The sequence below is a fragment of the Pteronotus mesoamericanus genome, unplaced genomic scaffold (assembly GCF_021234165.1).
Source record: "Pteronotus mesoamericanus isolate MK-2021 breed Mesoamerican mustached bat unplaced genomic scaffold, CSHL_Meso_final contig_57, whole genome shotgun sequence".
NCBI lineage: Eukaryota > Metazoa > Chordata > Mammalia > Chiroptera > Mormoopidae > Pteronotus > Pteronotus mesoamericanus.
In genome coordinates this window covers 492,050-512,854 of record NW_026555203.1, presented here as the reverse complement: position 1 = coordinate 512,854, position 20,805 = coordinate 492,050, and the positions used below count along the sequence as shown (strand labels likewise).

The 20,805-nt window shown below is 43.4% G+C and overlaps 1 protein-coding gene across 1 annotated transcript in view; it reads left to right on the top strand.

Moving 5' to 3' along the window:
• The first annotated feature begins 1,985 nt into the window (after positions 1 to 1,985).
• The window catches only part of SLC25A43 (solute carrier family 25 member 43), a 31,912-nt gene continuing 13,092 nt past the window's right edge, over positions 1,986 to 20,805 (top strand). The window contains exons 1-3 of the mRNA XM_054580343.1: positions 1,986 to 2,254; positions 7,991 to 8,232; positions 11,571 to 11,743. Coding sequence (XP_054436318.1) covers positions 1,986 to 2,254; positions 7,991 to 8,232; positions 11,571 to 11,743 — 684 coding nt within the window. The remainder of the gene's footprint in view (positions 2,255 to 7,990; positions 8,233 to 11,570; positions 11,744 to 20,805) is intronic.

Below are 20,805 nucleotides of genomic sequence, written 5' to 3'. Positions count from 1 at the left end.
TGTGTCTGAGTTGTGGGCTAGGTCCCCATTTAGGGGCATATGAGAGGCAACCACACATTGATGTTTCTCTCCTTCTCTTTCTCCCTCTCTCTAAAAGTAAATAAATAAAACCTGTATAAAAAAAGAGACAGAGAAGTTCAGAATTCTTTTTTTTTTAGATTTTATTTATTTTTCAGATTTTTATTTATTTATTTTTAGAGAGAGAGGAATGGAGGGAGGGGGAGAGAGAAGGACAGAAACATTGATGCAAGAGAGAAACATCAATCCGTTGCCTCTTGCACACACCCCAACCATGGAACCAAACCTGCAACCCTGGCATCTGCCCTGGCTGGGAATCAAACCAACGACACCACCTTGTAGGATGATGCCCAACCAACTGAGCCATGCCTGTCAAGGCAGAAATTCTTTTTTTAACTTAACAAAATCTGTCTTGGATTCTTGCCAACTCACTCTTAGCCCCTCTTTCCCACTACTGTCCTTTTAGCTAAGAGATTCATTAAAAATGTCTTTACCCAAGTTACACTCTACAGTCAGGTGGATGCATAGTGTAGCTGATAGTGGGTGTTAGCACAAAACTGACCTAAATTTTAATCCTGACTGCGTGGTAGTAGTAGCTGTGTGACCTTGAGCAAGTCAATCTTTCTGTCTTGGTTTCCTCCTCTGTAAAATAATATCTAATCATGGTTAACACATATATGGTGTTTACTTGTATCGGTCATTATACATTTAACCTTTGTAACACCCCCTAGAGGAAGAAACTATAGATGAAGCAACTAAGGCACTGAGAGGTTGAGTGATTTCCACAAGGGCACACAGCTGATAAGCTGCAGAGCCAAGGCTGTTACGCAGGTTCCAGAGTCCAGGCTCTAACCACCACATCTACAGCCACTCCAAATGAGGGCATACATACTAAGGGCTGTTATGAGGATTAAATGAGATGATGTATGTAAAGCCCAATACCTGTACGTGACAAGTGTCTGATAGGTAGCAGCTGTGTGCGTTTTAGATTTTTTTTTTCCTTTTGCACTGAGAAATCTGCACTGTTTCGTCTTGGGGTAGAAAAAAAAGAGGTTGGAAGAAAGAGAAGAGACGCCAGGGGAGAAAGGGGTGAGGCAGAACATGGAAGGGAAGTAGTAGGGTTGTGGGGGAGAAAGGAGCTTTCCGCTACCTTTCAAGGTTGTTTTGGCTAGTCTAATAATTAAATCGACATAGACCGATTAACAAGAGAAAATAAATTTAATTACATACATATATATGGGAACCTCACATACACGAGAGTGAAAGACTCCCACCCATATGAGAGGTTAAGAGACAGAAAGGGACAATGAGGTATATAGGATGTTCTGAGCTAAGGATGAGGTAAAGCTCCTTGGGGCTTCAGAGGGGAGGAGGGTCATTCCCAGGACATTAATAAGAGCAGGTATTCAGTAATTAGACGTTTGCCCTGCCATATAGATACGTCAAAAAAGTAATTTCTGATCATTCATTATGGGCAAGGGCCCTAATTTGAATTCTTTAAGGAAGAGATAAAAGTTTCTCATAAACTTGTAGGATCTGGTTTAGCCTTGAGCTTAAAATAATCTGCATACGGCTCAGGCACATTTTAGAGTGACTGGTTCTGAACCCTTACAGGGTAAACAAGAAGAGAGGCAGCGGTGAATACTTAGGAAATAAGAAGTCCAGCTGGCTGGGCCTGGAGAGAGCACAGTGACTCTTAACAGCAAACAAACTTGCCAGCCGCAGAGCAGCTAGCAAATCCGGGAGGTCTCGGGCTGTGGCGGCCTCCTCTGCTCCACCCACCGCACCCCACCCCACCCCACCCCTCCTGAGGCCTCCAGGGCGGGATAAGCTTTCCGGGCTGGCCGCGCGTCCGTCCCCCTGCGGGAGGGCTTCGTCTGCCCCCTCTGCCGAGAGCCCGGGAGCCCCAGGCCCGAGACACACGGTGTTCCGGTGTCCCGGGCCGGGGGTCGGCTGGTGGGGGCGCGATGGCGACGTGGCGGCGCGACGGCCGGCTGACCGGCAGCCAGCGGCTGCTGTGTGCGGGGCTGGCTGGGGCGCTCAGCTTGAGTCTCACCGCACCTCTGGAGCTCGTCACTGTCCTAGCCCAGGTCGGCGTGGTGCGAGGTCGCGGCCTATGGGCCGCAGGGCTCGGCGTGTGGCGGGCCGAGGGGCCCAGGGCCCTATGGAAGGGGAACACGGTGGCCTGCCTGCGCCTCTTCCCTTGCAGCGCCGTGCAGCTCACTGCCTACCGCAAGTAAGGGCCGGGCCATGCTGGCGGGGGGGCCGGGAGCCGGGAGCCGGGACCGCCGGGGTTCCCGGGTCAGGGCCCTGCGGCGGGCCCCAGCCGTTTTCCTGATCGCGTGGGAGACCCTCGGGGCAGTTTGGCCGACAGGCAACATCTACAGCCCCCAAAGCGCAGTCCCCAAATTTGTCACGTGATCTTGTGATTTCGTCCTGCCCCGGTGCAGTTTTGTGGGGGCAGCTCTGACCCAGAGAGGCTCACCGGGTAGGACGGGTGAGGGGGGGGGCAATGTGGCAAAAGGGGATTTAGGGGATGGAATGAAGAGACCTGCAGAGAGATGGCCCCTGGCCATTTCCACCGTACCTCAACTTGGAAACTGCTTTAGCTAGCCTAGGAGAGACAGATCCGTTTGGAGTGTGTGTATGCATCTGTGTCTGTGTGACCAAAGCCCCCAGAAGAAAATGTTTGGTAGGGGCAGAGGACTCAATCCATTGCCACACACACACACACACAAAAAAGGCTACAGGTTTTTACACACACATACACACACCTAAATGAAGCTTGCCTTTAGGGTCCAACACAGGCCGCAGCTTCCCCTCCCCACACTGTACTGCTCACTCCACACTCACTGGCCTTGAGCTTACTTCAACAGCTGTTTCTAAGGACAGGATAATGCCAGATGAGATTTCAAGCTTCCTCCGACCTCACAGATATTTGCGTTTTAGCTGCAAACAAAGCCTAAAAAAATGATGGAATTTCAGGAAGAGGAGATGTTTCTATGTTTAGAAGGATGGTCCCTGTGTTCTTCAGTGGGGAACATGGTGCCAATGCTGAAGACTGGCCGTTGCTCTGAATTAGATAAACAGCCCACAGTCTGGACCACATTGTTCATCCTTGGAGGCTAACAGTCAAAGAACTTTGCCTTTGACTCTGGGCAGCTAGAGCTAGAAGGCTCAGCAGCTGACAAACAAGATGGAATCAACCTTATCACTGAGTCCTCCAGGCCAGGGCTCATTCCATTTACTGCCTGGGAATAGTTTACTCTGTCTTCCTCAGACAAGGGAAAGTACTGAGATCCCAGGCATTTCTGTCAAGGCTCTTTCCTCTCCAGCACCCCCTTGCCCTCAGCAACTTCTGGCCTGAAGTCTGTAAACAGCTCTCTGAATTTTAATGACTCAACTTCTCTCCGTGTCGCTCTCTTTTGCACCAAGCCAGTATGAAAATCTTCCTTTGGAATGCATACCCAGGGGAAGAAGACAGAACTTCAAATGCTGGTTTAAATATTGTGGCTTCTCTAGTAACTTCTTAATATATACATCATTGGATTTTTAAAACACCTTTACTGAGATATCATTGACATATTTAAGGTGTACAACTGGATGTTTTGATATACATTGTGAAATAATTACCTCAGTCAAGCTGATTAATGTATCTATCATCTCTATATAGTCATTTTATGTGTGTGTACATGTGTGTGTGTATCATTGAATTTTTAAAACTCCGCCTCCTACCCTGTAAGGTCCATAGGGTGGGAAATATGTCCATTTTACATATGCAGAATGGGACACCAACTGGCCACACCATTCATCAGTGACAGAGCTAAGCTCCACTGCCTGGCTTTCTGATTTCAAATCTCATACTCTATTACATAGTGCTTCTTTTCTCTTAGCCTTCATTTGATATTAATGTACCTAGTCTTAATTAAGTACCCACTGTGTGCATGATGCTGGGGATGAGTTAAGGGTGAAAGAGGCATGGTCACTGTGCCCCTGAGCTTACAAAGTAATAGAAGAATGAGACCAGTGTGTCCATAGTGTGTGATTTCCATGGTTAAAGTGCTATAGAAATAAACACTTCTGATGAGGGATGAGGAGGAAGAGAAGTGAAGACTTCACAGAGGAGAAAAACCATCTGAGTTTGACCTTAGGAGAATGAGTAGGAGTTTGCTGGGCAAAGATGGGGAGAAAGATATTGCAGGTACTGTCATGAGCAAAAGCACACGGGTGGGAAGCATGCAGCATGATGAGCATAAGGTGGTGTCGACAGCAGTAATGAGAAATACAACCAGAAAAACAGGTTGGGATCCGATGTTGGAGGGCGGGGTTAAGGAGTTTGGACTTGACTTGGTATGCAAGGGTAGCTGTGGGAGATTTTTGGTGGAGGGGGAGTGCTGTGGTTAAAGCAATTCAACAGTAATAATTGTCACCTGGAAGCAGGGTAGAATGACTAGAGAGGAAGAAGGCTGAGGGTGAATGGCAGGACCAGTTAGGAACCTATTGCACCAGTCTATGTGACAGCTGAGAGCACCTGAAATAGACTGATGATGATGGGAGTGGAGAAGATTTGATGCATGGGAGACGAAGAAGAGGTAGTTACCCGGGCCAGGTTTGCTAATTTTTTTTTCCTGCAAGATTATTTTCTCTCTGGAAACTAAAAGGAAGTATTTCAGTGAATGGCTAGGCATAGACAGAAAGCAAAGTGGTTGATTAATCATGGTGCCATCCTTCCTACATATAGACGATACCTTTGGTCCATCATTATACTGATTCATCTCTACTCTTTCCTGACTGTGAATTTGCAAAATCGTTGCCTGGGGGTAATGGTACAGCTTATGATCATGCATTTCAGCAAAGAATAAACCTATAAATGTACAGAGAATGGAATGCAGCGATTAAATAACTTGTCTACAAACACAATTAATGACAGGCCTGGAGCTTGAAACCAGATCTCCTGGCTCCACAGTCCAGGACTGTGCTCACCATCGTGATGCAGGAATGTCTGCTTACTTGGATTAACAACCAAAAGATTACGCTCAGGAGAGTCTAGTAGGAGTTAGGTACTTGGAATAAATAAATAATACCTAGCACAATGCATGGCTTTCAAATACATCAAATAGCCTTCACGCAACTTTACACCACAACTGCTTGTCTAGCTGTATAAGCATTGGTTTGGGTCACTGCAGCTCTGAAATTGTCCCTAACCAACACCAACTCCTTACTGTGTAACCACTTCGTGAGCTTGTGTTTGGCTGCTAGCTGGTATTAGGTTGAAGTGTCAGCAGTTTTAACTACACATATCCAGGATGTTTGCAATGTTAGTGTGGTTGAAAAGAATGGGTCACTGCTGTTCACCAGCCTATCCAGTCTTACTGGGAAAAAACTACCATGCATGCGTGTGGGGATGCTGGAAGAGCACAAAGGGGAACAGTCGTGCCCTGGGCAATCAAACAAGACCTTAAGATGTGGGGACCAGGATGATATCAATGACATGTTAGGGTTGCCTGCCTTGACTCTGTGATTCTAAGGGAAATGGTAAGTGGTCATTTTCTCTGTATCAGATGGTCGGAGTCTGAGAAGAAGGGACTTCCTCTGGTTCTTTTTTAATTTTGTGTATTTGATAGGAAGACCTGACTTTATAAGATAATCTGATATAAGACAGACTTCCTCTTCCTAGTTCATCAAGTCGTTCAGTCAACCAAAAGCTTGTTTTCTCTCCTGTTGCCCTCACCAGTCATTTCTTTAGCAGGACTGTTGAACTCTTTTATGATCTATGCTGAGTGTTAGCACAGTGTCTGGCACATTGTAGACATTCAGTAAATGGATAATGAATTAATTACTGCCCTGGAAGTGGCCAAGTAGCATAGGGAATAAGGATGAGGCAATGAGAATAAGTGGTGTTTCCTTTGGCATTCCATACTCCACCTTCTTCCAGGTTGTTCTGCCTTACTGTGGGCCATTCCTCCAGTCCAGCATTTTCATTTCCTCAGTCTCCCCTTCCCCTTCTAAGGTTCCCCCCACCAACTTGACTGGCCAGAGGAGAAAGGAGGGAAAAACAAGGAAGTATGCAGACAGCGACACTGAGGCAAATGGCCCATTGGTGATTGCCAGATTTACTTACCTGAATCTTTAAAAGACAGATGGTTAACTCAGATGACTGTTTCAGCTGGTGCAGTTAAGGTACATTAACAAAATGAAGTCAAGATTTTCCTACAGCTTGAAGGAAATGCTTTTTTTAAAATCAATGACTATTTATTTTGGAGCAAGGGGCCATCCTAGAGCCCCTTAAATAACTGCACCTGAACACCCACTCATCTTATTTAGGGCCCTGGTTTGCTGCCAAAATGTAGGAGAAGGAAAGGCACCTCTTCACTGGAGGTTTGAAAGTCAAAGCACTAGGGACATTCTCATTTTTTTTAAAGATATAATACTTTTATTTCAGCCTAGTTCTGTTCACTTTCCTTTTATTCCAACCCTCGTTACCCCTCTCCCTCTCTCCCTCCCTACTCTCTGGCAGAAAATATTTTTCCTGGTTTCCAAGCCCTTTTTGATCTTAGCCTCATCAGCAAGATAGAGTAGAATTCCTTTGCTTCCTGTTCCTGATCAGAGAACATAAGTCATGTAAAAATTCCCTTATAACAATTTTTGCCGAGGTAGGCCCTCATGCCTGGGAATGTGCTGCCTCCCAAAAGAGTGATTATATCAGAATAACTTTCTATTTTGCATTTGGAAAAGTCTGCCCAAAGCCATTTTTTACTACATTGTAAAACTGCAGAGAAACACACAAAAATAATCTAGCAAACACCAACCATTCAGAATTGACAGCAAGATAATTAGTATAAAAGATACTTCAACATCTTTTTTAATAAAAGAAATAAAATATTATAGATAAAACTGCAGTCCTCTTCATTCTCTTTCCCAGTCCATCCCCTCTTCCACCTTCCCAAAGGTCCATTTTACACTTTTTTATATGTCTCTATAACTATCCATGAATAATATAAGGTATGATTTTGTGGGTGTGTTTCTTAATTTAAATAGATCATTGTCATAGACTATAGGTCATTCCACAACTTGCTTTTTTTCACTCAACTTTATGATTTGTTTATGCTAATGTGTAGTTCTAAGCTCATTCATTTCAACTCTATAGTGTCCATTGTAAAGCTATACTGTAATTTATCCATTCCCCTACCAATGGTCATTTAAATGGTTTGACTTTTTCACACTTACAAGTGCTGTTTGTGTCTTTATATGTACACGTGCAAGAATTTCTGTAAGTTATGCTTCTAGAAATGGGATTGCTGAGGTAAAAGTCCGCATGCTTCCAATTTTACTAGATACTGCAAATGGCCATACCAATCTGCACATCTATGAGCAGTGGGGAAGAGATCCTGTTTCCCCTCGTCCTCACCACGACTTAACATTATCAGACTTTTTTAATCCTTGTCAATCTGCTAGGCAAAATATGGTATCTTGTTATTGTTTTCATTTGTCATTTCCTTGACAACTAGTGGGGTAACACATCTTCTAATTAACCCAATATATTTTTAAAACTCAATTCCTGGGGATGCTCAAAGTCATCATTTCACGCAATTTCATTTCTTTGAAGTGTCAACAGAAGCAAAGGAGTACACTACAGTTCGGTATTTACCAAGTACTTCTGCAAATTTACACCGCACAGGCAAGCCAGAGTTGACAGTTATGTGGATAAAAGGGGGAGATGCGTAAAATGAAGATGGAAGGATTTGAGGGTAGCTATAAATAAGAGGGTTTGGGCATCTCTTCCTTATTACTAACTAGAATTATATAAATAGAGTGAAGTTGAATGCGTTATTCATTAATCCTAATTCATTAGTATGGTAGTTTTCACTTCATAAGTCATTTCCAAATGCTGGAAGATGTTTCAAGTCGTGTAGAACACTCTAGCACAATCCACAGCTGACTCCCTTGGGCTTTTTCCCCTGTTTTCTCCCAGGTTTGTTGTATTCTTCATGGATGATCTGGGCCATATTTCCCAGTGGAGTGCCATCATGGCTGGAAGTCTTGCAGGCATGGTTTCCACCATTGTGACATATCCTACAGACCTCATCAAAACGCGCCTGATTGTGCAGAACATGCTGGAACCATCTTACAGGGGGATCCTCCATGCTTTTTCTACTGTTTATCAGCAGGAAGGATTCCTGGCTCTTTATCGAGGGGTTTCCCTTACAGTTTTAGGTAAGATGGAAATTTTTGCCTTGTGCAAGGAAAGGTTGCATTCTTTGATATATGAGTGTACTGTATACCTTTATAGCCAGTTAAATCCATTTTATCGAGGTCAAGGTCATATGGATTTAGTCCATATAGAGCCACTTAGCTTCATTCTATTCCATAGCTATACACCTCATTCCTAACTTTGGCCTGTCATATCCCAGAGGGGGGTGGAGGATAGAGTATGGAGGAGGCTATACACAAACTGATAGGAAGACAATACCATACACTCCCCATCTGACTGTGGCTAGGAAGCTCAGTATGCATACATGCACATGTGAGCACAACCAGGGTAGCAGTGGTACCTTCTGTGGTCTTTGGAGCCTGTGCCAAGGCTACACACACACAGGTCACCCAGGACCCCCAATGGCCAATCCAGTAGACTATTGCCCATTATCTAACCTTCATTGCAACATATGATGAGATGGATCACCCCTTCTTCTGCAAACTTGGCTTCTAGGAAACTGTCTCCTGATTATCTTTCCCACCTCTCTGGCAGCTCTTTCTTATCATACACTCATCTGGCTCATCTGACACAGCCGGCCCCCTGCCTATCACTGTTCCCCCAGCTCATTTCTTAACTTTCCTTTCACCTTCCATACCCTCCTTAGGTGGCCTCATCTAAGCTGTGGCTTAAGCATCATTATATTCTAATGACCCCCATTATCATTTCTTTTTTTAAAGATTTTATTTATTTTTGGATAAGGGAAAAAGGGAGGAAGAAAGAGAGGGAGAGAAACAGCAATTAGAGAGAGAAACACTGATCAGTTGTCTCTCCTATGCATTGCCTCTTATACATATCCCAACTGGGGACAGAATCCAAAACCCAGACATATGCCCTGACCGGGAATCAAACTGGCGACCTTTTGCTTTGTTTGACGACACCCAGCCAACTAAGCCACACCGGTCAGGGCCCAATATCATTTCTATAGTAACATTTATAGGTGCTTACTATGTGCCAGTCAGTGTGCTAAATGCTTTGCATACAATTTCTCATCTAATCCTCATCTCACAGGTGAGGAAATAGATGCTTTAGGGAAGCTAAGTGACTTGCCCATGACCACATGGATAGAAAGTGGAAGAACACAGCAATATAATCCCAGAGCCCTCTTTCTTAACCATTGACTGCTACCAATTCCCAGTGGCGGTACGAATACCTACTATTAGACACCCTCACCTGATGCCCCCTTGGCTCATCAAACTTAAGATTAAACCTGATGTCCTCATTAATCTCACACCTGCTCTCCTCTTGCTTTCCCTAATGAATGAGACACCTTTCTTTCACTCAGTGGCCCAAGCCAGAAGAAACCTAGATTCACTTCAACTTTTCCTCTCACTCCACTCTCGCTTTAGTCAGCAAGTGCTGTCAAGTCGACCTCTTTGAACTCACCAGTCTATCCCCCTTCTCCATCCCCATCTCCTCTGCCCTAGGTCACGCTGGCATCGCCATCTTTTCCATTGACACTTACAAGAGGCTCCTCCTACCTGCTCCCAGACTTGGGTGTCTCCTGCCCCAGTCTGCCCTGTGCACTGCAGCCAGGGTGTGGTGATCTCCCTACATGCGAGATGATTGTTTCACCACCCTCCACTGCCCTGCTCAAAAGCTTTCACTGCCTCTCGAGCTACAGGGGAAAACCCCAATTCTTTATAGCCTACCAGATCTTTCAGAACAGCCTGTCCTACCTCTTCTCCTGTCACATACCCACGTGCACTGATGCTCCAGCCATACAGAAATACTTGCATTTCCTGGAAATATTACTCCCTTTGTTCATGCTGTTCCCTCTGCCTGGACTGCCTGCCCACTTTATGACTGCTGAACTCCTACTCCTTCCTGAAGACTCAGTTGAGAAGTTCTCTCTTCTGTGAAGTCCTTCCTGATTCCCCCTCTGGCAAAATTAACCCCTCTGATCCTAGTGTACCTAAAGCACTTTGTATAGCGCCCCCCACCCACCCTTATGGCACCTATCATGGGCCTCTCCACTAGATGGTGAGCTTCTCCAGAAATTAGCTCACCCTTTTTTTGAATTCCTGCACCTGGCATAGGTCCAGGCACATAGCATAAGCTGCACAAATGTTTTCTCAATTAAGCTAAATGGTACCTCATTTTAAATGTGTTTATGAAATATAAATATTAATTATTCTAAGGACAAGCAACCCCACTGTGTTACCCCTATTTTAAATCCTTTTTTGAGGGAGACATTTAGTCCCTCTGTAAGATTAAGATGATTCCCACAGTTTTTGGAAGTTTGTGCAAGTGTTACCTACTGTACTCCTTGCTCACCATATTTTCCTGGAAAGGTGAGGATGCCATACAGTGCAGGGTGCCCACTGGACCCTGATATGACCACACCATTTCCAAAGGCAAGGTCAAGTGACCTCCCTCACCACTACAGCCTCACTTTCCAGTTTTCACAGAATATTTCCTTCTCAGCTGGAGACCAGTACCTCCTTGTTTCCAATAGCTGATTAAGTGCAGCCGACTTTTTCTCATGAGACTGATTTTCTTCCAACATTTTATTTTTTTTTACAATTTCAAACACCCGGAAAAGTTTTTAAAACCCAGAAACACCCATTTACTCACCACCTAGATGCTACAATTAATATTTGGCTTTATCACATAGCTATCCATCCATCCATCTGTCTAGCCATTCATCAGTCCACTATATATACATATGCATATATATGTGCGTGCGTGTGTGTGTGTGTGTGTGTGTGTGTGTGTGTAAAGATTTTATTTATTTATTTTTAGAGAGAGGAGAAAGGACAGAGAAAGAGGAGAGAGACATCGATGTGGGACACATTAATTGGTTGCCTCTCGCACGCCGCTAACCTGGCCTGCAACCCAGGCTTGTGCCCTGACAGAGAAATGATCTGGCAACCTTTTTGTTTACAGGTCGATGCTCAACCCACTGAGCCACACCAGTCAGAGCTATTTTTTTTATGATTTTCATATAATTTGCAAACATTGATACACTTCACCCCTCAGCTCTTCAACATGTATATCATGAACTAGATTAGAGTTCAATATTTGTTATGGTTCTTTTTAAAGTAAAATTTACATACAGTAAAAGTATGCAAACTTTTCGCAAATCATTCGATGCATTGTGGCAAATGACACAACCCCTATCAAAACAGAGCATGTTATTATCACCCAAGAAAGTGTCTTCCTGCTGCTTCAGCTGGAGTAATTTTAACAAGCCCAGAGAGGGTCCTGTTTACTTATGCTGGATTCCCCATAGGCATTTATGTTCTCAAGCCAGTGTTTCCCTAGACCTCGGCAGCCTCTTCCTGGCCTTGTTTTGCAGGTGCTCTCCCTTTCTCTGCTGGCTCCCTTCTAGTTTACATGAACCTGGAGAAAATCTGGAATGAACCCCGAGATCGCTTCTCTCTTCTCCAGAACTTTGCCAATGTCTGCCTGGCTGCTGCAGTGACTCAGACTTTCTCCTTTCCCTTTGACACGGTGAAGAGGAAGATGCAGGTGAGGAGTGATTTTGGAGGGGGCAGTGGAGGGATGCCTTGCAGTGTTGGTGGGGGGGTAACAGCAGTAGAGAACACTGACCCTGAGCAATGCCAGGTTTCCAAGGAGATCCTGACTGCTCACACAGATGCTATGCGAATCTCCACTCTGGGACATTTCTGCTGCTAACCTCAGGACTACTGGCTCCAGCCCAAGCTGCTATTTCATTCCCATATTCTGTTTGTTTGGGGTTTTTTTAGGGCTTTTATTACCCCTCCAGATGAGGCCCACTTTTCTTTTCTCTCTTACTCTTAGCTGCCACCGCCCATGACATCAATGAAGCCTCCTGGCTCCCTCTCCCTGGGGCCTCCACAGCGAGGAGGAGAGGGCACTCTTTCGTAACCACCCCTTACCTCAGTGAAACAGACTGGACAAAATCAAAATAAGCCAGGAGCCTTTCAATAACCAAGCTCCAGTAGTCCCTGAGTCCCTTGTTAAGGAAGTAACTACATTTGAAAAGGATCAGTGTCTTAGTGGGATTGGCCCTTAGTGGTATTTTCCTAATTGTTACCTGGGAAACTGACATATTGTCTATGGGCTACAGAGGCAACGGCCTGGTATCTGAGGTCCCGAAGTGAGTAACTGGCTTAGCCTAGACTCAGCCAATGTTGATTAAAAAAAAATCAGTGGGCCAAGTAAGGTTGGGGGTTCCAAGCAGGTATGCACAGTAAGGTCTGGCTCAGAATGGAGAACTCTGAGGCTTCACATCTGCCTTGAACCCTACTTGCTCTCTGATAACCTCCCTAAAACTCCAGTCCACAGACTTGCCTGCCTCCCTGGCCTCTTCTGGGCTAATCTTGATTTATACTATTGATATATGTTCCTGAAGAGCTGCTTGGATATTGATGTGGGATCTGCTGAGTCCAGTTTTAAATGATCGATTCCAGCTGAGTTCATTTTTCCACATGTCTGTAACTTACTCCTCTGTAATCTCAGTGGCCCCTGGCTTCCCTCCTGTGGCTTTCTTGGCTGGGCTGGACCCCATCTACCTCAGCACTAAAAATCCTGAAGGACCCTAACTGAGTAGCTCGGTTGGTTGAAGTGTCATTCTGATATGCCAAGGTTGCAGGTTCCATCCCCAGTGAGGGCACACACAAGAGGCAAACAATGAATGTATAAATAAGTGGAGCAACAAAGAGATGTTTCTGTCTCTCTCTCCCCCTTGCTCTCTCTCTAAAAGCAATGAAAAAATATATACTCTAAAAAGTGTGAAGGTACTTATCTCAACCTATAAAGAAAAGATGCCTTCACAACAACACACATCACAATGACATTCAATTCTGCTGTTTCAGTCCATCAAACCCATCATCTATCTGGCTTATGTTCCTTTCCTGTCCTTTGTCAAAGCAAATAAATAATTGTTACACTATTGTAATTGTAATGTAGATGCAAGTTCAGAGCCTGCTCGGTGCATGCTTATTTGTAATCCATTATTCCTAATTTTATTTATTCATTTTTTAAAGATTTTATTTATTTATTTTTAGAGAGGGGAAGGGAGAGAGGAAGAGAGGGAGAGAAACATCAATGTGTGGTTGCCTCTCATGCACCCCACAACGGGGACCTGGCCCGCAACCCAAGCGTGTGCCCTAACTGGGAATTGAACCAGTGACCCTTTGGTTTTCAGGTCAGCACTCAATCCACTGAGCCACACCAGCTAAGACTAATTTTATTTTTTTAATATTTTATTTATTTATTTTTAGAGAGAGGGGAAAGGAGAGAGAAGGAGAGGGAAAGAAGCATCAATGTGTGGTTGCCTCTTACATGCCCCCTACTGGGGACCTGGCCTGCAACCCAGGCATGTGCCCTGACTGGGGATCGAACCAGTGATGTTTTGGTTTGCAGGCTGGCACTCAATCCACTGAGCCACACCAGCCAGGGCTTTTTGTTCCAAATTTTAAAAGGACTGTACATAAACTTAAAAATGGTTAAAATGGTTAATTTTATGCTCTGTTTTGCACAGATCATAGAAAAATATGAAAAAGAAAACAATAATTAATTATAAGCCCAACATCTATGCACTATAATGATTAATAGTTTTTCTTTTATGTGTATTTGTGTGTATGTACATGCGCATACATTTGTGTGTGCGTAAATATAAATATATGTAATACATATATGGAAGGTATTTTTTTACAACATTGTGTTCCTGCTGTATATAAAAATCAGTATCCTGCTTTTTTCACTTACTATATAATGGATATTGCCCTAGGCCATCAAGTGTTGAGAACTTCGTTTTACATTATCACATAATATTCCATCCTTTGGATGGGCCACAAATATTTTTTTGAAACAACAAATATTTATTCTCAAATTTCTGGAGGCCAGAAGTTTAACATCATGGTGTTGGCAGGGCCATGCCCCTTTTGAGCGCTTTAGGGGAGGGTCCGTCCTGTCTTTTCCAGCTTCTGATAGCCCTAACTGTTCCTTGGTTTGTGGCGACATAACTTCGATCGCTGTCTCCATCATGCCATAAATAACAGTTTCTCGGTTTTTGAATATGTAGGCTGCTTCTGATTCTTCAGTAAAAACCCTTGTATTTTTTCACATTTGAGATGACACCTTTCAGCTGTATTCCTAGAAATCAACTTACAGGTCACAAGATAAAAATAATTCTAAGGTTCTAAATGAAGTTTGCACCCTAGAAAGGTGGTAAGTTTACACTTGCACCAGCAGTAAGAGTGGTTCATCTCAAATCTCATCAACAGTAATTACTACCACTTTCTAAATCCTTGTGAACCTAATAGCTGACAAATGCTATTACATTGTTTTAATTTGAATTTCATTGATTATATAAGCAAATTGCATATTTTTCATATATCGATTGGCCCTTTGTATTTTTTTGGAAATTTTCTCTTTATGTCCATCACATATTTTTCTGGGATATTCAGCTTTTTCTACTGATTGGTAAGAAGGCTTTATGTGTTAAGGATATTAACCCTTTGCCATACATTACACATATTTTTCCCAGTTCGACATTTGGCTTCTGATGCTGTTTATGCACTGTTGTTGTCGTACGTATTTTTTAGATTTTTATGCAATTATATCTATTACAGTTGTTTGTTTCTAACTTTGTTGTTCTGCCTAAAAGTCCTACCCCATCCCACAATCATAAGACTATTCATTTATATAGTTCTTTTCTTAAAAAATATTTTAGTTGTTTACTTTTAGAGAGAGGGGAAGAGAGGGAGAAAGAGAGAGAGAGAAACATCAATGTGCAGGAGATACATCAGTCAGTTGCCTCTCACACGCCCCCCCAACCAGGGACCCGGCCCGCAACCCAGGCATGTGCCCTGACCAGGAATCAAACCCATGATCTTTCAGTTCCCAGGCCGGTGCTCAATCCACTGAGCCACACCAGCCAGGGCTATATAGTTCTTTAAATACTTTTTTGTTACAGGTTTTACTCTTAACGCTTTAATGCATTTTAAATTTACCTGGGATATGATATACAGTAATCATCTGACTTTTACAAAAATAGTTTACCAATTGTTTAAGGATATGTTAACTTAAAAATAAAAATGCCTTTTACAGTGAGAGACAAGGGGCATTTATTCGAGATCAAAGAATAGTTATTCAGAATGCACCGATTCAGGCAGAAGCCCGAGTAGTATTCTGATTAGGAGACAAAGGTAGTGGTCATTTGTGAGAAAGGCAAGGGGAACAATTACATCAATAGAAGGAAGGCATTTCTATTGATCATAACATAATGCTATTAATCCTAAATGATGTTTTTAATTTTCAGTGCGGTAGTCATCAGTCCTGTAGTCATAATATCTGCTTTCTTGTTATGTTTGCAAACATTTCCTTGGGGAATAAAGTTGCTTAGGCCCAGCCCAAAGGTTACTTTTCTCTGTTGAAACATTCCAAAGCTTGAGGCATAAGATGTTCAATGCAATTTTTCTGGAATGACAGCTCCAGCTGCATTTTAAAGTGGCTCTGTTTTTTAATTTTCTTAACACACCATTTTTGAAATAACCTTTCTTTTCCCCTCTATTCTGTGATGCAACTTTTACCACATCCTAGATGTTTACATATTCTAGGGTCTATCTTTGGCTATGTAACCTGTTCTGTTCACCTGTCAGTCTGTTCTTGCGCCAGTACCACACTATTTTAATTCCTCTAGCTCTGTAATACCTTTTTTTATTAAAGATTTTATTTATTTATTTTTAGAGAGAGGGGAAAGGAGGGATAAAGAGAGGGATAGGAACATCAGTGTGTGAGAGAAACACCAATCAGCTGCCTCTCACATGTCCCGAACGGGGGACCTGGCCAGCAACCCAGGCATGTGCCCTGACCAGGAATCGACCAGTGAACTTTTAGTCTGTGGGATGACGCCCAACCGACTGAGCCACACGGGTCAGGGTTGTAATACCTTTTAAAAGGTGGCAGGACACCTCCCTCCTCATTGCTCTTCTTTTCAGCATTTCCTTGATTATTCTCAGTCATTTGTTTCTCCTGATGAACTTTAAAATTACCTTGTGATTATAAATGGAGTTATGTTAAACCTATAAACTTGGAATAATTCATGTAAGATATTTTGTCTTTTACTTAGGAATGTCATATATTTCTTTTCATTTCAGTCATTTTTCTTTAGATTTAACCATATAAAATTGCCTATTCTACCATTTTAAATGATTTTTTAAAAATTTATTGATTTGAGATAGAGAAAGAGGAAAGGCAAGAGGGGGAGAGAGAGAGAGAAAGAAAGAGAGAGAGAGAGAGACAGAGACAGAGACAGATCGATTTGTTTCACTCATTTATGCTTTCATTGATTGATTCTTGTATGTGCCCTGACTTGTGATCAAACCTGCATCCTTGGCATATTGGGATAATGCTCTAACCAACTGAGTTACCCAGCCAGGGCTAATATTCTACCTTTACCTTTTTGACATACTCAAATGGTAATTTCATATGGTTCAACCCTTAGAAAAGTTGGTTTCTTCTTGTAATTATGCTTTTTCTTAAAAAAAATAGCTTTTTAAAAATAATGTCAGGGAAAGGGTTAGTAGGAAAGATTTATGATATACTAGAAGGTTTTTATTCATTTTTTTTAATACCCTGGCCCTAAGAATTTCTTTTACTGTCAAGAGTGAGAATGGGTTCTCATTGGTTGAACATCAGAAGATGGACAAAACAAAAGCTACCTATAGCACTGGCTTCCATGCTTTGAGGATCACTGTTTGAAATAGTAGGGCCAGAGGCATCTCTCCAACACTTTCTGCCACCTCTTATAATTTAATGTTCCTTATACATAGTTTAAAGTCTTGAGCCCAGTGGTAGGGGTAATCAATGAAAAAGGTAAAATTCTGGGACCAATTCCAATGTGTGAGGTTTCCCCCCACCACGCCAAGCAGTTCTCCAACGCCAGATGGGTACCCTACAACTCAATTCTTTTTTAAAGATTATTTATTTATTTCCAGAGAGAGGGGAAGGGTGGGAGAGAAACATCAATGTAGAGAGAAACATTGATCGGCTGCCTCTCTCACGCACCCCCAACCGGGGACCTGGCCTGCAACCTAGGCATGTGCCCTGACCAGGAATCAACTGGCATCCTTTTGGCTCCTAGGATGATGCCCAATCCACTGAGCCACACCAGTCAGGGCTCAACTCAGTTCTGACACTATCTACCTGGAGATAGCATCAGATCACAGGGTAAGAGCTCAGTTCCACAAGACAGCCACCTCCCCCACCCTTCAGATGCCAATCTCAAGTCCAGGTTATTGACTGTGCTTCTGAGTGGCTGGCTATAAATCAGAGGTTCCCAAGACCCCATCCTTGAGTTTACTTAATTCACTAGAGCAGCTAATAGAACTCAGGAAACCAGATTACTCACTAGATTACCAATTTATTACAAAGGGTTTTAAAGGATATGAAACAGCCAGGTGAAGAGATTCATTGGACACAGTGCCGAACAAAGGAGCTTCTGTCCCCATGGAATTTGGGAACTGGCACTGTGGCATATGGATGCGTTCTGCTTCACAAACCTGGAATCTCTCTGAGCCCTGTGCTTTTGGGGTTTTATGAAGGCTTCATTACATAGGCATGACTGACTAAATCATTGGCCATTGGAGATTGGTCCAATCTCCAGCTCCTCATCCCTCCCTCCGGTCAGGGGGACAAGATTGAAAGTTCAACCCTTCAATCACTTTGTTGGTTCCCCTGGCAACCAGCCTCCATCCTTTGGTGCACTCCAAAAATCATCTCATTCACATAAACTTAGGTGTGGTTGAAAGGAAGTTGTTATGAATATCAAGACACCTTTATCACTCTCATCACTTAGGAAATTGCAAGGGTTTCAGGAGCTCTGTGCTAGAAACGGAGATGAAGACCAAATATATCTATTTCTTTTTATAAATCATAGTATCACAGGGGGTTTTAGATAAAATTCAATGACACCTAAATGTGCAGGGTGGGGATTCAGTTTTCCACATAAACTTTTCGTTTTCCTTTATCTTCCCTGAGAGCTAGAGCAATGATCTCTTCTGGAGGAATCTAGCCACTATTGCATTCCACTCTGAAATATTTATATGCATACAATAATGCACTATAAACCAGGATAAGGTATATGAGAAGTGGGTATTTGGGGGTAAATTGGTTAATCTTTCCACTTATGTAGAAACCCTCTAAGTTATGCATACACAGAGTTTCAACAAGAAGCTTTAAAGTAAATGCAAAGTCATAATGATTGTTTTTAAAAATCCAAAGATGCAATTGCTCAGTTTTCAAAAAGTATGATCAGCATCCAGTTATGAATAACATCATAAATGGCATCCGAAGATATAGGAAATTAATTCTTAGGATTTTGGTCAAAGTGTTATTTAACAGGGGTGAACAAATACCTTGTCCTCTCTACTTTTTAAAAAAAGTAATCTCCCAGACAGAACCAAAGGCTTTTAAATGTAAACATGCATTGCCTTCTCTGGCCATTAGATGTCGCTGCAGTAAATGGAGCGTACCTGAGCACTCTCTGAGGGTATTAGAGCCATGGCGCTAGTATCTCTGTCCAGTTAAAACCTCCCAATCCAGGCTCGAAATTCACATTCAGCTTGGAGGATACGGGGCCTGGAAACAACAGTCGAACTCTAAACTCTGCTGTAGTTGTTTTTTCCTGCGAAGCGCGCAGTCCAAATTCTCCAAGAAGAGAGAGCTTTAATAACTATCTCCCCTCAGGGGAATAGACAGGGGTTGCCAGTTGCCAGCAGAGTTTGGAAAGAGGGAGCTTTGCAGGGAAGCCATGCTGCTCTGACCGGAGCACCCTTAGTGAGAACATTTGCATTCCATTGGTTTTGCTTGTTGCACTGCCTGTCAGGAGGCAAATCCACGTCAAGTGTCTTACCCCACACTGACTGGTCACTTTGTCCAAATGCCTCCTTCTCCTAATATGTTTTTATACACACACACACAGAAACACAGTGCCTGTTTAATGCCACACCAGGTTGAAACTCTCTTGAACATTAATGGCAATAATCAGAAGTCTTGTTTAACCAGCTGGGCCCTTCCTTCACTGTGCTTACACTCATTTTATTCCTTTTTCTTTTTCTTTTTCTTGCCCTGGCTCCTGGCTGGCATGCTAGAGAATGGAGAGGTAAATAAATTATGCATGTGCATGTGCATGTTTTGATGGCACAGTTTCTGGTGGGCAGGAGGTGGATCAGCCCTCTGTTCGAGTGGAATGAGGTGCCCCCCACCTGGTGCACTTTCACAGACACCAAGACCTCCCTGCCTAAAACCTCCGTGGCCACACTTCAGTGCCTTTTAGTTCAAACTCTTCCAGGTATGGCTTGGCCTTTTCACCTTTATATATCCCACCTGGCCCAGAGTCTGGACCTGAAGAGGTTGACAACACTTAATGTACTGAGAGAGTAGAAAAGGTAAAATATTGATGGAGATTAATTAATCTCACTAAACTGTGGGCTCCTAATAAGGATTTGGGATTCCTGAGCAAATAGCTCTCTGGACAGGCACCTGTGGAGGAGGGAGGGTAGCAGGCTGCCCTGAAAATCCAAGGAGCAGCTGAGAACATGGGACTTCCTGGGAGGATCAGGAAGGAGGCCCCAGACACAAGCTTGGTCCCCCCATAGCTCTCCTGCCACCCTCCCCCGTTGCCCATATTAGGTGTGTCCATCAAATATAAAACTGAGTGTCAGCCTGTTGCTTTACACCCCAGGGGACTTTGACCCCATCAAGCTCACAAGGTAAGCAGGATTGGGCCAGGTCAGCATTTGAACTGAAAACACATAAGATGAAGGACAAAGGTAGTGTCCAAGTGGCACAGCTGACAAAGCAAAATACACACAGTACCTGAGTGAAAGGAGGCCCTGGGCTATTCAAACACAGATGCTGAGCCTGACTGAGATGCTTAACACCTTGGCTGCTTTTAGTCAACTGGACACTGTTGCTTCAGACGGTCCCTCCCAGAATCTCCCTCCCCCACACATGGTTTCTCATGCTCAAATCCACATCTTCATCCTTGGTCCCACATTGCAGACATTACCATTTAGCTATCACCTCTCCACTGGCACCTCTAACTAAATATGTATTAAACAGACTTCTTCCTCAGATACGTTCTTCCCAGGAGTTTTCCATTTCAGCGCCATCATTCCCCCAGTTACCCAGGCTGGAAATCCACCAGTTATCTTGAGTTTCCTCTTCCCCTGCCCCCAATCAACCTTGAGGCCAGTTGGCTCATTATTCCCAACATTCCCGATGCTCCCACGCTGGTCTTTCTTTTTGTCACTGTCCCTGTCCTAACCTGGGACCTTAACAGTTCATACTAGGCTATTGCAGCAATCCTCTAGTTGGCCTCCAGGATTAATTCTAAAAAATGACCCTGGAGCACAAATGTCCCAGGCGCTATGCTAAGTGCTTTAAGCTTGTTATCTTGTTTAATCCTTACAACAACCCGATGAGGTGGGTACTGTTCCTGTCAAGCCCATTTTACCAGATGAGAAAACCAAGGCACTGAAAGGTTCTGTAGCCTGCCCGAGTTCACCCACCTGGTAACTGAGCAGAAATGTAAGACC